Source organism: Prionailurus bengalensis, chromosome E4 (assembly GCF_016509475.1).
Source record: "Prionailurus bengalensis isolate Pbe53 chromosome E4, Fcat_Pben_1.1_paternal_pri, whole genome shotgun sequence".
Classification (NCBI taxonomy): domain Eukaryota; kingdom Metazoa; phylum Chordata; class Mammalia; order Carnivora; family Felidae; genus Prionailurus; species Prionailurus bengalensis.
The window spans coordinates 7,822,219-7,840,337 of record NC_057360.1 but is presented as its reverse complement, the minus strand read 5'-3'; the positions used below and the strand labels follow the sequence as shown (position 1 = coordinate 7,840,337).

The 18,119-nt window shown below is 38.5% G+C and overlaps 1 protein-coding gene across 1 annotated transcript in view; it reads left to right on the top strand.

Moving 5' to 3' along the window:
- Nucleotides 1-18,119, top strand: part of WDR64 (WD repeat domain 64) — a 150,295-nt gene that overhangs the window by 53,798 nt on the left and 78,378 nt on the right. The window contains exons 9-10 of the mRNA XM_043568636.1: nt 3,097-3,176; nt 15,006-15,145. Of these exons, the coding sequence (XP_043424571.1) occupies nt 3,097-3,176; nt 15,006-15,145 (220 nt within the window). The remainder of the gene's footprint in view (nt 1-3,096; nt 3,177-15,005; nt 15,146-18,119) is intronic.

Sequence of the window (18,119 nt, the reverse complement as noted above, 5' to 3'; positions counted from 1 at the left end):
GGCAAAGTCTAAAATATTTATTATTTGGCTCCTTAAAGAAAAAGTTTACCAACTCCTGATTTAGTTTTCTATTGCATCCTTACTTGTCCCTTGGGAATGGGCACAATATGGATCAGTGGCAGGTAACAATGCAGAGTGTGGGCCACTTAAAAAAATACCTTGATGTGAGTCACTCTGAAATTTCCTACTTCACATTCTCAAGGAGGAAATAAAAATACCTTCTTCCTTGCATCCCGCCTTCACTTCCACCAACTATCCTTACCTCCAAGGGAAGAAAAGATAGGAAGACACCCTACTTGCTCAATGGCCCTTCTTCATCGATCACAGGATCTCCCTGGAGTCCCTTTGTGTCTGGGCACCATCTTCCATCCAGTAAACAGCACCAGCCATGTGACCCACATGCGCTAAGAGTCACCCCTTTAACTTCCTTGACTGACCTCTTCCCTCCCAGGCTTGGATTTGTGTAACAATAACAGGGAAGCTGAGGCGAAGGACACTATCATTCAGTCAGGGCCTTTTGAGAGTAGAGTGAGTTTTTATTTTTACTTTTTAAAGAAATTGTTAGAAAATGTTTCTCTTTCAGAAGTGCCATTGTCTCAAGAGTAGCAGGGAAAACTTCAGAGAGAACTTCCCAGAATCAATACATTTCTATTCTCTGTGATTCCAGAAAGGGGTGTTGTCTATCTGGTGTTCATATCTTAAGGATATTCAAACAAATATTTATTGGGAGTCTTCTATACTAAAAGTGCCATGGTGGCTACATTTTCTTTTCTATAGAATGGACCATGTGGGCCTACCTTGTACATGAGACTGAGGCTGGTGCCATCTTGCTATGGGAGGTGTTTACAGATAAGGGTTCACTGAGGCACCCTGGCCCTGTTCTTAACCTTCTGATTAAGAACAACTAGAACATTTTTGTAGGACACTGAAAGTACTGTGAGCCTGAGGTGATGTGCTTTCCATGCCTAATGGACACATTCTTCTCTTGCCAGAGGGACCCAGGACAATGGGGAGGGGTGACACCTTTCTGTGTGGTGAGCCAGTGTGAATGTCCCATGAGACACAGTAGATATCTTAGAAGCTGTGCTAACACAAGGTAGCCCAAGAGGCTGTGCTGTTGGTACAAAGTGACACCATAAGAGACCGTGTTTGGAGACAAGGGTAGAAGAGAGTGATGTCTTTCCTGGTGTGTAACCCCATCAAGCTTAGCTCAGTCAGTCAACCAACTACAGTTACCAAGTGTGTCATTGGCAAAACTTGAAATGAGTCACCCGCCAAAACTTTCTATTTCTTATCTGGGACATTTAAACATTTTAAAAATTCTCAATTCCGACTTTAGATTTCTGTTACTACATTGAGGCTTCTTTTCATGAACTTTGGGGAAAAGAAAGGGGAAGTATTTTATGTACGGATTTGGAAATATCTTCAAGATACAATATGAAGTGAAAAGCAAGGAACAGAATGATATATGCTGCCATTTGTGCTTAAGAAAAAAGGAAAGGAAATAACACACACATCCAAGGCAAAAGGAGATGAAGGCCAGCTGCTGTCTTTCCCCTCCCTCCCTGCTTCAGTGCCTCATTAATTCCTGATCCAGGGCTCCCTCCAGGTGTCCCTCTTCACATAAACACGTCTCTTCCTTCACCCCATCTGGTCAGATGCAGTAACAGCTTTCAACTATTGCTAGTATCAGAGGTCAGTATTATTATTATTATCTCATCTAATGAACAAGGAGGCATAGAACACCTGGGTGGCTCAGTTGGTTGAGCGTCTGACTCTTGATTTTGGCTCAGGTCATGATCTCATGGTTTGTGGGATTGAGCACCGTCTCCGGCTCCATACTGAGCATGGAGCCTGCTTGGGATTCTCTCTTTCTCCCTCTACCCTTCTCCTCCACTCATGCTCACTGTCTCTCTCTCTCTAAAAACAAAAACAAACAAACAAAACAATAAGTCAGAAGGCACAGTGATGAAGCCAGGATTTAAGCCCACACATTTTCACTGAAGCTTGGGCTCTTTTAAGTACAGCACAATACTACTCACAGATACTAAATTAGCACTCAAAACCTATATACTAAAATTATATGATATATATATGCTACAGGGAAAATAATATGGCACCAGGAGAGACAATAACACAAAAAATACTGCTTAGTTGGTGAGGGCAAGAGGGTGAAGTTGAGGCAAGGCTTTTCTGATAAAGTAGCTTTTGAACTGATGCTCACAGAAGGATGGGTGGAGAAAGACCAGGATCTCAAGCAAGCACATCTTTGGCCTGTGCAGAATGTCTTATGGAGGGAGTGAAGGAGCTTAGTGTGGCCAGAGGGAGGGTGGCTAGAGTAACATGGCTGGATCACAGCATGAAGGGAAAGGAGAAGGCATGGAACAAGCATGGAAAGGTGACAGGGGCCACCCAAGGCCATGTGGGCCAAGTGGGCCAGGTGAAGGAGCTTGGATCCTCTTAGAACTTCAGGAAATCCCTGGACAGAAGTGGTGTGCTCCGATTCAGGTTTTAGGGGTCACCCTGGCTGTCACATGACAGCAGAACTTGAGGTCGGAATGTGGACAGGAGAATGGACATGGTGGAGGCTAAGAAGTTAGCAGTTTATTGTAGAAGGTCTGGTCAGAGGGAATGGAGGCTTTAACCTGGACACTGTAGTGGAAACAGGAAGCCGTGGTAATATTTCAGTATATTTTAGAGGACTTGACAGAAGGTGGCATGTGGGTGGTGGTAGAGGAGGATGCGTCCAAAGGCATTCCTGGTGTTGTGTGGACCAAATGGACTAAGTCAGCCACCCAATAGCCTTTCTGGATTGAGAATGGTCGGTGTCTGACAGTTCTTCCGTGAGCACAAGCATAGTTCCCAGGGTGGAAGAGTTGATTTCCCGCTAAGCAGAAAGAATACAAAGTGCTGTGGTAAATCACATTATGGAATGAAAGGATTCTGTGGGCCAGTGAAGATGTCATCATTACTTACCATACTTCCTGATTTACAACCAGCTTAGACATGAGTCTACTGAACATAACCTATGTATAAGTTAGAATTCACTTTATAAAGAAAAATGTAGAAGCTTTACGTCTCATTTGTGTTTCCCAGGCCTGTCAGAGAGTTCTCCATGCCAAGAGGAGCAAACACTTTTTGTTACTGTACAAAGGCAAACGTGATTGTCACTGGAGGTAAGGGGATAGTTCATATCATACAGAGATTTTCTACTTGGCAAACAGCGCTCTCCTTGATTAATATGGTGGTCCTCATAAGCCTACAGAATTTTACTCCTAGGAAAACATTTTAGAGAATTAAAAAATTTGCCTAAATCTGTCAGACTTTTTCTTTGTGCCTTCTGGACTTGATGGCACACTTAGAAAGTTCTTCCTTAGCACCAGAATATGTGATATACTTTCTCCTGTATTTACTATAGTTTTTTATTGCTTTATTTATATTTTACCTTCAGACCTTTAATCTCTCTAGAAGTTATTTCAACATGTGAGAGCATGAGTTCCTAGACTGGGTCCCCCAGGGTTTTAAAGGAGTTCTGGAGGCCCCTGAAAGCTAATGACACTTGTGTGTCTATGTGCATTTTTCTGGAAAGGTAGTTCCAAATTTTATCAAATCTTCAATGGGATACATCACCACCAAGGTCAGGGGCCAGTGTTTTAGAGTTAGGAGAAAAGAGGCCAGGGAGCAAGCCTTGAAACACACTAGTATTTAAGGGTTAAGTATGGTGTAATTTAGGATACAAGGTCATCTGTGGAGAGTAAGGGAAAGATGATATTATAAGAAGCTTGAAGGGGAAAGTGGAGGATGAAGAGGTTCCTTGAGCCTCAGACTCATCACCTATAATCCTGGGGTGCAGGAGGATGGCGTTGAGCCTGAGCTCTGGAGTCAGACCTTTTGGCTGAAAATCCTGGTTGTCTTTCCAGCAAGTTGTGTGGCCTTGGGGAGTTTATTTCATTCCTTTAAGCTTCCATCTACTGGAAAGTGAGACTGATAACAGTATCTATTCATAAGATTATATATAAGAATTCAAATTCAAATAAAGTACTTAGCACATAATAAGTGCTCAAAACAAATCTACAAATAATAATACTAACAATAACAAAACCCACATATGGTGGTGTTTAAGATTAACTGAGATAATGTATGCCTGGCACATAGTTGCTTTTCAATAAGTATTAATTCAATCCATCTATAACACATAGGCAAAGTCATTTTGGCAAACGTATGGGGGTTTTATTGGAATAAAAAGAACTCAGAGGTTCCAGTTAGGAGGCTGTTCCAGAAGTCATGAGTGAGGCAGTGAGGGTCTGAATTGTAGGAGCAATGGAAAAAGAAAAGAGAGAGCCAGTCCCAAAAGCCTGGGAAAGAAACTAGTCATAAAACCTGAAGTAAGAATGGCATTGGGATTAACAAGATGGATCAACCATCTGCAAGTGTGTAAAGTAGGAGAAACAGAAGAGCAGCAGCTGTATTGTCACCAGAGATCAGGAAGAGGTTGCTTACATGGGAAGGAGAGCAAGCAGATCTCAAGTTTGAACTTAAATGTCACATGTGATTAGACACCCAAGAGGATGCTCCTTTTGGTGATGAAAAAAAGGCCTAGTTGGATGTAGGGGATGTGGCAGCCCCAGGCTGCCTACATGTGTGAGAAGAAGAGCTCCTGGGGTACCTCAAGGAGATCGGAGTCACCTTAAATAAAGATCACATAGACTTGAAAGATGTAAATGAACAAAACAGAAACTCAAACAAACATCAAGAAAATGGCTTATACTGGAGATCTGAACTTTATCAAGGGAAAGAGCAAACAAGATTTTTAAGAAGCAAGCTGTCACTGTTGGTGGGAATGCAAACTGGTGCAGCCGCTCTGGAAAGCAGTGTGGAGGTTCCTCAGAAAATTAAAAATAGACCTACCCTATGACCCAGCAATAGCACTGCTAGGAATTTATCCGAGGGATACAGGAGTACTGATGCATAGGGCCACTTGTACCCCAATGTTCATAGCAGCACTCTCAACAATAGCCAAATTATGGAAAGAGCCTAAATGTCCATCAACTGATGAATGGATAAAGAAATCGTGGTTTATATACACAATGGAATATTACGTGGCAAGGAGATAAAATGAAATATGGCCTTTTGTAGCAACGTGGATGGAACTGGAGAGTGTGATGCTAAGTGAAATAAGCCATACAGAGAAAGACAGATACCATATGGTCTCACTCTTATGTGGATCCTGAGAAACTTAACAGGAACCCATGGGGGAGGGGAAGGAAAAAAAAAAAGAGGTTAGAATGGGAGAGAGCCAAAGCATAAGAGACTGTTAAAAACTGAGAACAAACTGAGGGTTGATGGGGGGTGGGAGGGAGGAGAGGGTGGGTGATGGGTATTGAGGAGGGCACCTTTTGGGATGAGCACTGGGTGTTGTATGGAAACCAATTTGTCAATAAATTTCATAAAAAAAAAAAAGAAGCAAGCTGTCACCAACAAACGTACCATTTGGTAAATTCTTAGAGCAAAAATATTTATTAAAAGAGCAAAACTGTTCAGTGAGTAATGCAACTGGCTCCTTCAAATTCCTTCCCCCAAAACACACACACCTTTGTTTTCCTATCAAGAGTTTCCTATCATGCCTCAGCCCTGAAGTGCAATATTGATAAGTACAGTCCACCTTTCAACAATGCAGTGGTCAGGGACACTGACCCTCTATAGTAGAAAATCCCTACTTTAAGTGACTCTTAACTCCCACAAAACTTAGCTACCAACAGCCAACTGTTGACTAGAAGCCTTACAGATAACCTAAACAGCTGATTAACACATTCTTTGAATGTTTGATGTATTATACACTGTATTCTTACAATAAAGTAAGCCAGAGAAAAGAAAATGTTATTAAGAAAGTCATAAGGAAGAAAAAAATACATTTATAGCTCCATAGTGTATTTATTAAAAAAAAAAATCCTCGTATAAGTGGACCCATGCAGTTCAAACCTGTGTTGTTCAAGGGTCAACTGTGTAAAGATAGCCACACTGTCTCTGCACACCTCGGTAATCTCCCCCGAGGACATAAAGCTAAAGTTTTCTTCAAGTTTATATTTGAAGTTTATATTGAAATTTGTGCTCAGCTTTGGGCCCTTTCACAACACTTACTTAAAACTAGTTTATGGTTTGAATATTATTTAAAAAAATATATACAGTAGTCTATTGAAGAGCAAAACAAGTAAAAATAATGCACTAAAAGTTAGAAGAGCTGGGTTTAGTCATAACCTGGACACTAACCAACTGTCTGATTTTCAACAATCATGTAATCTCTCCCATTGCTCACTTTCCTTATCTGGTAAACAGAGGAAGTTGAACTACATCAATTCCAAGATTCCCTTGAGCTTAAAATACCCCGATTCTATTGTTTAAGGAAATTCCTGTTCATAGGGAGGTAAATTAAAATGTTCTTTGGAAATTTTGGAAACCAGTCTGCTAATTAGGTATTACTCAATATATAGTCAGAGCTTTGTGTACTCAGAAAACTGAGGCATTAATGCGCCACAGACTTCTAAATTTCAAGCAAGGACATCAAGAAAGCAAAGCATATGTATAAGGAGTCTGCAGAGTAGTATGTGGGAGTCATGGCTTGCACAGGGGGCGAGTTTCCTGATGCTTGGTGATGATAATTCTCAAAATGAACAGGGATCCAAGTCTGTAAGCTGTGCTAATTGAGGTTATCTTTTATTTATTTTTTTAATTTATTATTTATTTTGAAAAAGACAGAGATGGTGTGAGCAGGGGAGGGGCAGAGAAAGAGGAAGAGAGAGAATCCCACACAAGGCCTCACGCTGTGAGCACAGAGCCCCACACGGGGCTCAAACTCAGGAACTGTGAGATCATGACCTGAACCGAAACCAACAGTGAGATGCTTAACCCACTGAGCCACCCAGGTGCACTGAGGTTATCCTTTAAAGAGCCCCGCACTGAAGTCTAGAACACATAAGAGATCACATGTTTTCAAAAGAAGTGATGTCCTTCTTTCACAATTTCTTGATCCCCATTGCCCTTTGCTGAGCCAATGACTGTCTTGGCTTATTCCTTGTGAGGAAATGATGCTGGCCACTCATCAGAAGGAGGTAGGGGTGTTCTGGGGATGAGGGCAAGAGCACAGTGGTCCTGGGACAGAGAATAGAACTACAATGGACTCTGTCCCCAGCATGGCATGTCTTGAGTTTGGTGAAAATATAGTGGCCTCTATCCTAATTCAACTCAGACCCTCCTCAGGAAACCCTATAAGAAAGCAAAACGGCACAGCTATAGTGAGCTCTGATTCCTAAATTGGATTCTTCTGAAAAGACAAACTGTCACTTCCATCTTAATCAACTCCTTTGAACAGCCCTTTGTTCTCACACAAAATAATTCAAAATGTAAGAATTGACCAGGTTTCATATATTTTGTAATATTAGGTATTTTAATCATTTCTGAGGGGGAAAAAACACAAACGTGTTTGGTAAAATTCTGGAACTCAAACCACTTCAGTGTTTATGGAATACGGTATTTGACCTTCATTATAACTTCAGTGGTCAGTATATTATAAGATGCCCAGCTATAGCTTTGAAATCTTATTAATTATAGGTTTTCTAGCTTTCTTACAAAACCAAAACATCTAGCAGTATGACTGACAGGCAACTGATACTTTTCACCATGCAAAATTTATTAAATTGTCACAGTTACAGAGCTTCTATTAGTAGAAAATGCAATTCCTCAATAACTGAAAACACATTTTCCTCAGGAGAATACTCTTGTTGATTAGTGACTCAGCCAAGCACATTGCTAAATGTACTGTATGTACCAGCTGATGACTCAAAATATACTATGAAAGCAGCTTTGCTAGGCATAGTTGAATGTGTGAAATATGCAGGGACATTTGATGAGCTTGAAAAAATAGAAGCTCTTGCAGGGAGGTAAAAAAAAAAAAAAGCCAAACCAGGACAAGGTATTTACAAAAACAAAACAAAACAAACAAAAAAATTGCAAACTTCCTGAGCATTGTTGTAGTGACCATGAAGAATTTTTTTTAAAGCTAATATCCATCTCTATTGGCGTTTTAAGAGCTAAACTCCTACTTTGGAAGTTCCAGTGTATAAAAACAATTCTCTGCCATCCAAGGTAACTTGGAGGCTCTGCATGCACTTGTTAATATTTCATTCAACAAATATTTCTTGCACAGCCTTACAGACTAGGCATTATGTGTCATAGAGATCAGGTTGTATTTTAACCTTCTAGAATTCTAAATCTAATCATACAAATAAGACATATTAATACATAACTATAATACAACATGGATCATGAGTCAACAGATTAATAATTGTAACAATAACAATACAGATTAAGCACTGTAGACATTTAGAGCTTAGTATCATGTCCCTTTCTGATCATTCTGGCTCCAAATAACCACCACACAGACCACGTAAGGATTCCATTACTATCAATAAAAAACAAACCCAACTGGAAGACTCTGGTAGCACACAATGGGTTTCTTTCATAGTGCACACTGGACAAAGCTCTTTGTTTGCCACATTTCTCAAGTCATAATCTTTTATTGTATCCTTCTTCCTGTGTCATACAAGTCACAGGTTTTCTTCTGAGGATAGCCCGGCTTCATCCTCCAGGAGTGGTAAAGCCCAACTACCTGTGGGCCTGAGGCTCAGGTTCTGAACATACTTGTCAATGAAAAGAGAATGCAAGCAAGATATTGCATTATAGGAATTATTCAGTATGAATCATGTAGCTGATAATCTGGAGTTTTTCTCATTATCTTTACAAATTCCTGGTTGCTCTGTACTCTCACTGTAGTAATCCCCTCCCTCCACAGCACACAATCATAAAACTTTAGAATGGGAAGGAATCTTGGGAGATCAAAATTTGGCAGATAAGGAAATTGGGGCCCCAGAAAAGAGAATGGTTTGCCTCAATTCATCATGCAACCGGTCGTCTCGGAAACCTGAGCTCGAGTCAGTTCTCTTTGCTCCCAGCCCCTTTTTGCAACCCCTGGAACACAGCAATCTGGTTAACACAGTCTCTCCCTCCCTTGCTTTTCTCTCTGCATTGAGCCAGCTCATCTCATCAAGAGTGAGGCATTTGGATCCACTGACTCACCAGCTGAAATAGGAGCTTGCTAAAGGAAAGAAAATCCTATCTTTGTATGTGGCCTTATCTAAATCACAGTGAAAAAAAAAAAAAAGGAAGAGAGAAACTAAAATAAATGAAAAATAACAAAAGAACAAGGAATTAACCTTTTATGACCCATAATATATCATTTATAGTAGAAAATCCTACCTTCAGATTTGAAATATTTTCCATGAATGCTTACTTTACCTCCAGACCGTTCATGCTTGCCTTAGTGGTTCTACTAGATTATAAACTCTCAAGAGCAGGGCATGTTTTGTATCACTGTGAATGCATTTTTCTCTTTCTCCCCCAAACATTTTATATAAAATACATTGCACATGACAGCGATTTAGAAAAAGAAGAATAGAGTTGTAGTAATAGTCCACTCATAGTCCAGGAACTGTTCAGATTATCCATGTATGACCCCATTTAATATCACAATAAGGTTATGACAAAAGTTCCAGTCATCTCTGATATATATACAGATGAGAAAACCCAGAAATAGAGAGATGAAGTCACTTACTTAAAGCCATAAGGCTAGTGAGTGATAGAGCCAGGTTTCAAATCAAGGTAGATTTTCCCCACATACATATTTTGTAAGCACTCCCTGAGTGACTCTAGCCAATTCATTCGCTTAGCAAACATGTATTAAGTGACTAGCCAATTCATTCACTTAGCAAACATGTATTAAGCACTTACTATTTGTCAAACCCTGCTGTAAATGAGAAATATAAGACTCACCAGATAATGAGTAAACAGATATTTAAGCAAAATAATAATAATAATAATAATAATAATAATTAAATAGGGTTTGTGCTATAAACAAAACAGGAAGAAAACAACCTTAGAATGGGGAAGAAATCCTAACACCATCTGAGGCTGCGGACAGTGATCAGGGGCAGCTTTAGGGAGGAAATGTTGGAAATAAGTTCTAGAAGGTATAAGTTTTGGTCTTCTGAAAAAGACTTTCAGTAGGGTCAGTATCTAGAATTTTTTCAACATCTAACAAAATGCCAAGCATGAAGTAATTTCTTAAGATTTTTTGCTGTTGTTAATAAGAGCAACATGGAAGTTTTAAATTTAACAAAACATCCCCCTTACCCACTTAAAATATCCTGGTCACCATCTTGGTCAGCTTAGGCTACCATAACAAAATACTATAGGCTGGATGGTTTAAACAACAGAAATTTATTTTGTCAGTTTTAGAGGTTGGAAGTCCAAGATCAAAGTACCAGCATGGTCAATGTCTAGTGAGAGCTCTCTTGCTGGCCAGCACATGGCCATTTTTTCCCTCTATCCTCACATGACAAAGAGAGAGAAAGAGAGAGAGAGAGAGCATGAGAGCTAGTTCTCTGGTGTCTCTCCTTATAAGAACAGTAATACCATCATTAGGGCCCAATTCTTGAAACTTCATTTTAAGCTAATTATCTCCCAAAGACCCCATTTCCAAATACCATCACATCGGGGGTCAAGGCTTCACCATAAGAATTCTAGGGAGACATGATTCAATCCATACCAGTTGCCTGAGAAATAGAAGGTAAGAGTCAATCGTGTCCTGAGATTTTTCAGCCTGTCTCTACTAAGATTCCATAACCCAACGACTTCTGGAGTGGAAGGAATCAGGCGAACATTCAACAAAGATTTATTTTTGTTTGGATACATGTTTTCCCAGTCTTGTGCCACTTGATAGTTAAACTTCTGAGCTAGGATTCAGCATCCCAAGGTTGAAGTTGTGGAAGTTGTTCAATAAATATTTGAACTCCCACTGTAGATTACACACTTGAGATACTATGATAAAAAAAGAAAAAGTTCTGCCCTCGAGTGGATGGTAGAGAAAAATGAATAATTAATTATAAAACATGCTGGGGCAGGGAACACATAGGCAGGGGCACTTGGTTTTAAAGAATATGAAGACATTTTGAAATATTCTTGGAGGTAAAGGTATGCTAAGATTTGAAGAATGGATTGGAATACTCAAAGGAGAGAAAGAAAATACTATGTTCCTTTTTCTTTTTATGGAACCTGGCAAAATAGTCATAGAATTATGAAAACATTTGTGTCTAGAACATTTCTTTGGTCTATAAATGTCCAGCTGGTAAGTTATCTAATTCTCCTCCCTAACTGACTGGTGTGGGTAAGTGTATTTCCATAAAAAAATCCAATATATATCAGCAAATTCATCCTGTGGGTGGCCAAATATGTGATACCTGATTAACTAACATGGCCACATTGAATTTTGTATTTTTTAATACACAAATTGTGTCTTATATAACTTATATATAAATTATACCTTAAGTTATAATGTTATTGTACAATCTTATTTTTCTAGTGCCCTGAAGGTCCTTGATAATAAATTATCAAGAATGTGCCATAATATTCCTAATGTGATACCATTTTCTGATATGTGATTCTGGAAAAATCACACTTAAATCATTAAAGTAAGGTAAATCATTTAATTGAAAATCACTTAATATGTAGGAGTTAGTTTCTTTTCTGATATAAGAGAGTTGGATTATATATTCCTAGGGTTCCAACTTGAAATTCTTTTTTTTTTTTTTAATTTTTTTTTTCAACGTTTATTTATTTTTGGGACAGAGAGAGACAGAGCATGAACGGGCGAGGGGCAGAGAGAGAGGGAGACACAGAATCAGAAACAGGCTCCAGGCTCTGAGCCATCAGCCCAGAGCCCGACGCGGGGCTCGAACTCACGGACCGTGAGATCGTGACCTGGCTGAAGTTGGACGCTTAACCGACTGCGCCACCCAGGCGCCCCTCAACTTGAAATTCTTTGATGATTTTATATGACTCAAAATGACATTTAATTATTTGTGAAATGGGACATCCAATATATTAAAAATATTCTGTATTTGGGGGGCAACTGGGTGGCTCAGTTGGCTAAGGGTCCAACTCTTGATTTCCACTCAGGTCATGATCTTGTAGTTCATGAGTTCGAGCCCCACATAAGGCTTTGCACTCTCAGCATGGAGCCTACTGGGGATTCTCTGTCTCTGTCTCTCTCTCTTTGTTCCTCCCCCACTCATTCTCTCCTTTCTCTCTATCTCTCTCTCTCTTTCGTAAAATAAATAAGCTTAATAAAATAAAAATATTCTATATTTTGTAAACTATTATACATGGTTTAGGTTGCTTGTTTAAAATAGATTACAACTACACATTAGATAATGCTGTAACAAACTGTCACAGACTTTGAGTCTGGAGTTCTCTCTTGTCCAGCAAGAGAGTGGACACAAAATTGAATACGAGAGAGGCTAATGTCCAGGAGGATACAAGAACCCTGAGTAAGGATCTTTGCTCGGTATTTATTAGGATCAGAAGGCTTAAAAATGTGATGGACAATAAAATAGTGATCATTAAAGAGACAATAAAACAGTGATCATTAACTCATGTGTGTGAGAGAAAGGGGGTTTTAAAGGTATGAGGTGTTAGGTGTTAGGATCAATACAAATCAAAGTCCTGGCACTGAGCACATGGCCATTTACTACAGGCACCAGGTCCTGTATCTGTTTATCTTAACTTTTCTAGGTGCTAAAACAAATAGAACATGCTATCTCAGGGTTAACAAGGCATTTTTGTTGTTAACTAGCTCTCAGCGCTTTCACCTTGCTGCAGCAGCTTTCCACCTCTATCTGTTCTTGGACAGTTTCCTCCTGTGCAAGGGGCTTTCCACTCTGCTCTATGCTTTGTTCTACTCTGGAGGCACTTTTACCCTGTGGCAGCTTTCCACTCTAAGCCTTGTTAACCCATTGGTGCAAGGTCAGAGAATTCTTAAACTTATTCCTTACAATAAATCCCAAAATGTATAATGACTCAAGCAAAATGGAAATGTATTTCTCTTACTCATGTCAAATCTGATATCAATTCTCTTAGTTCACTGCCTTAAAGTCGGTAATCTGATCACACCTAACTGCTAGGGAGTCTGGGAAATATAGTCCAGCTGTGTACCCAGTAAGAGACAATAAGAGTTGGTAAACAACTAGCTAGTCTTTATCATAAAAGTGGATGTGTGTGTGTATGCATATGATAATACAATTTTATTAGATTTTAATTTTTAAGATCATCAGAATTCTAATAGACCATGGGTAAAGTCTATGATTAAATAATTCATAGGAGGAGATACAATAGCAGATATACGTGGGAGAAAAAATTCAGCAGCATCAGTTGTCATATAAATTAAATAAAAACATAGTGTCATGTTAGACATTAAAATAGCAAACATTTTAAATTATGATAAAATCCATTTGCTGGCCCAAGTTTGATGAAACTGGTATAATCATATATAGTTGATGGCTTTGGAATTTGGTATGACCATTTTAGAAAACAACCTAACAACATGGAAATTTATCCTCAATAACAATATCCAAAAGAAGAAAAAAATATTTAAGTTGCTGAATAAAGTGAAAGACTAAAATTAGCAGGAACATTTATTGATAGGAAATGTTAAAAAATGATGATGTAGCAGCCAAAATGATAATTATGAAGGTGTGGACCTGTGCTTTTCCACAAATGCAAAAAAAAAAAAAATGGTGTGTGTGTGTGTGTGTGTGTGTGTGTGTGTGTATGTATAATATGAATTATATTGAACATATAAAATTTGTATTTTACAAAAGGATACAAATTTCCAGTGATAAGATGAATAAGTTCTGGGGATATAAAGTCTACATGGTGACTATAGTTAACAGTATTGTATTGTAGAGTTGAAAGTTATGAAGACAGCAAATCTTAAAAAGTTCTGACGACAAGGAAAAAAGGTAACTGTGAGGTGGTCATGTGTTAACTAACCTCACTTTGAAATATATACTTATATCACATAATCATGTTGCATACCTTAAACTCACACAATGTTGTGTGTCAATTATATTTCAATAACCCTGGGGGAAAAAAAAGAAAGCAACTTGCCTTGTAGTCCCCACATATAATAACACGATTGGTCTCTCTCTGCATTCAAGATAGCATGCTGTGATTTCTTGGTAAAAATACATTTTAAAAAACAGTGATTTTTTTTTATTTTGGAAACATTTATATTATATTTTTTAAATGTGTAGATCAAAGATAAAGTTAGTAATAGTGATTTTTTGTTGTTGAGAAATGGTAATCTAAATACCCCCTAAAAATAATTCAACGCGTTTCAATACGAATGGAAAAGTGTTTTCCTTAACTCTGAAAATAAAAAGTTTATTTTTAAAAAAGAGGGAGAAAACAGTTAGCAGTGATTATCTATAGGGAGGTGAAGTAGGGATTCTGAGGGAAAAGAAGACATTTTTGACAAAATTATAGCCTTTTGTGTTGTTAAATCTTTTACCGTGTACGCATGTGATTTTAACAATTAAAAAATAGTATGTATGCTATGATAGTAAGTATGTGTAAATTATAGATGCTTATGGATATGTGCTAGAAGGGAAGATGGAGACAGGAAAACTGTTGATTTGTTATAATGGTAGAGATTATGTGCAATTTTCCTCTTCCTCTCAATGTGAAGACAAAAGAACATCTGTCTAAAATACCTTGGGAAGTAAATAAAATATAAATAATACATTAATGCATGAATGAGTGGGAAAGTACTGAATCAAGAAAAGGACTCATATAATATTTATAAGAATTCACATTCGTGTGTGTAAATACAATTATTGCAAAACAGCCTGACAGGAGGAAGTGGCCCTAAAGCAAGCCTGGCCTCTTAGCAAGTCAATCATAGACGGCATCCTGGAAGAAGCAGAATGTGATTTGGTATTAGAAGGAAGAGAAGGATATGATTGAGTGAGAGGCACTTTTTAAACTTTGACCAGCTGTCCGTACAGCTGTCTGTATCCCTGAGAAAACAAATAACCTCCCCATGTCCTCCTTGTTAGGAGACGACAAGGTGCTCCGGTTGTGGCATCCCAACATCAGCACCAAGCCGGTGGGGAAACTTGTGGGGCACATGTTCAGTATCACCGAGATCGTAACCAATGAGAAAGACCAACACATCATCAGCCTTTCCTCTGCAAAGGTAACAGATAACAACATAGATGAAATAGACCGTTTTTCCCCCTTAAAATCAGCCACTGGCAAATCTAGAACACATACAATTTTTGACTGAAATAGCTGCTTGTCACTGAGAAAAATACTGTCGATGTGGAGAAGGAAATGATGAGCCACTGTTCTGATTCTGCTGATGAGAGCATGTAAAAGAACATGATTAAATGTAAGTGTTAAAGGAAGGTCGTGCTGGAAAGAGAGCAGGCATGGTTCTCCTACTGCAGACAGGACATCATCAGCAAAGACAGAAAGCATGACGGTTCTGTTGCTGTTACTACACAATGTCTTAAATGTTCTAACCAATGTGCTAAAATAAGAAAAAAAGAGTTATGTATATTAGATATATAATGACTGAGTCATTATATTTGCAAATAATAATCATTGCCTCCTCAAAAAACACAACAAAATCAGGTCTTAAATTTTTTATTTTTTTAATTATTTTATTTTATTTTATTTTATTTTATTTTTTAATTATAATATTTGGAATTTATTTGCCTGCTGATTAAACACGTAGACCAAATATATATGTATGTTGTCTGTGTAAGACAGTTGGGGGAAATGAGAATACTAACTGGATTTTTATTTATTTATTTATTTATTTATTTATTTATTTATTTTTAAATATATGAAATTTATTGTCAAATTGGTTTCCATACAACACCCAGTGCTCATCCCAACAGGTGCCCTCCTCTATACCCATCACCCACCCTCCCCTCCCTCCCACCCCCCATCAACCCTCAGTTTGTTCTCAGTTTTTAAGAGTCTCTTATGTTTTGGCTCTCTCCCACTCTAACCTCTTTTTTTTTCCTTCCCCTCCCCCATCGGTTCCTGTTAAGTTTCTCAGGCTCCACATAAGAGTGAACACCTATGGTATCTGTCTTTCTCTGTGTGGCTTATTTCACTTAGCATCACACTCTCCAGTTCCATCCACGTTGCTACAAAAGGCCATATTTCATTCTTTCTCATTGCCATGTAGTACTTCATTGTGTATACAAACCACAATTTCTTTATCCATTCATCAGTTGATGGACATTTAGGCACTTTCCATAATTTGGCTATTGTTGAGAGTGCTGCTATAAACATTGGGGTACAAGTGCCCCTATGCATCAGTACTCCTGTATCCCTTGGGTAAATTCCTAGCAGTGCTACTGCTGCGTCATAGGGTAGGTCTATTTTTAATTTTTTGAGGAACCTCCACACTGTTTTCCAGGGTGGCTGCACCAGTTTGCATTCCCACCAACAGTGCAAGAGGGTTCCTGTTTCTCCACATCCTCACCAGCATCTATAGTCTCCTGATTTGTTCATTTTGGCCACTCTGACTGGTGTGAGGTGATATCGGAGTGTGGTTTTGATTTGTATTTCCCTGATGAGGAGTGATGTTGAGCATCTTTTCATGTGCCTGTTGGACATCTGGATGTCTTCTTTAGAGAAGTGTCTATTCATGTTTTCTGCTCATTTCCTCACTGGATTATGTGTCTTTCGGGTGTGGAGTTTGGTGAGCTCTTTATAGATTTTGGATACTAGCCCTTTGTCCGATATGTCATTTGCAAATATCTTTTCCCATTCCATTGGTTGCCTTTTAGTTTTGTTGGTTGTTTCCTTTGCTGTACAGAAGCTTTGTATCTTGATGAGGTCCCAATTGTTCATTTTTGCTTTTAATTCCCTTGCCTTTGCGGATGTGTCAAGTAAGAAATTGCTGTGGCTGAGGTCAGAGAGATCTTTTCCTGTTTTCTCCTCTAGGGTTTTGATGGTTTCCTGTCTCACATTAAGGTCCTTTATCCATTTTGAGTTTATTTTTGTGAATGGTGTGAGAAAGTGGTCTAGTTTCATTCTTCTGCATGTTGCTGTCCAGTTCTCCCAGCACCATTTGTTAAAGAGACTGTCTTTTTTCCATTGGATATTCTTTCCTACTTTGTCAAAGATGAGTTGGCCATACTTTTGTGGGTCCCACTTTGGAGTCTCCATTCTATTCCATTGGTCTATGTGTCTGTTTTTGTGCCAATACCATGCTGTCTTGATGATTACAGCTTTGTAGTAGAGGCTAAAGTCTGGGATTGCAATGCCTCCTGTTTTGGTCTTCTTCAAAATTACTTTGGCTATTCAGGGCCTTTTGTGGTTCCATATGAATTTTAGGATTGCTTGTTCTAGCTTCAAGAAGAATGCTGTTGCAATTTTGATTGGGATTGCATTGAATGTGTAGATAGTTTTGGGTAGTATTGACATTTTGAATATATTTATTTTTCCAACCCATGAGCACAGAATGTTTTTCCATTTCTTTATATCTTCTTCAATTTCCTTCATAAGCTTTCTATAGTTTTTAGCATACAGATCTTTTACATCTTTGGTTAGGTTTATTCCTAGGTATTTATGCTTCTTCGTGCAATCATGAATGGGATCAGTTTCTTTATTTGTCTTTCTGTCGCTTCATTATTAGTGTATAAGAATGCAACTGATTTCTGTACACTGATTTTGTATCCTGCAACTTTGCTAAATTCATGTATCAGTTCTAGCAGACTTTTGGTGGAGTCTATCAGGTTTTCCATGTATAATATCATGTCATCTGCAAAAAGTGAAACCTTAACTGCAGCTTTGCCAATTTTGATGCCTTTGATTTCCTTTTTTTGTCTGATTGCTGATGCTAGCACTTCCAACACTATGTTAAACAACAGCGGGGAGAGTGGACATCCCTGTCGTGTTCCTGATCTCAGGGGGAAAGCTCTCAGTTTTTCCCCATTGAGGATGATGTTAGCTGTGGGCTTTTCATAAATGGCTTTTATGATGTTTAAGTGTGTTCCTTCTATCCCGACACTCTCAAGGGTTTTTATTAAGAAATGATGTTGAATTTTGTCAAATGCTTTTTCTGCATTGATTGATGGGATCATATGGTTCTTATCTTTTCTTTTATTAATGTGATGCATCACGTTGATTGATTTGCAAATGTTGAA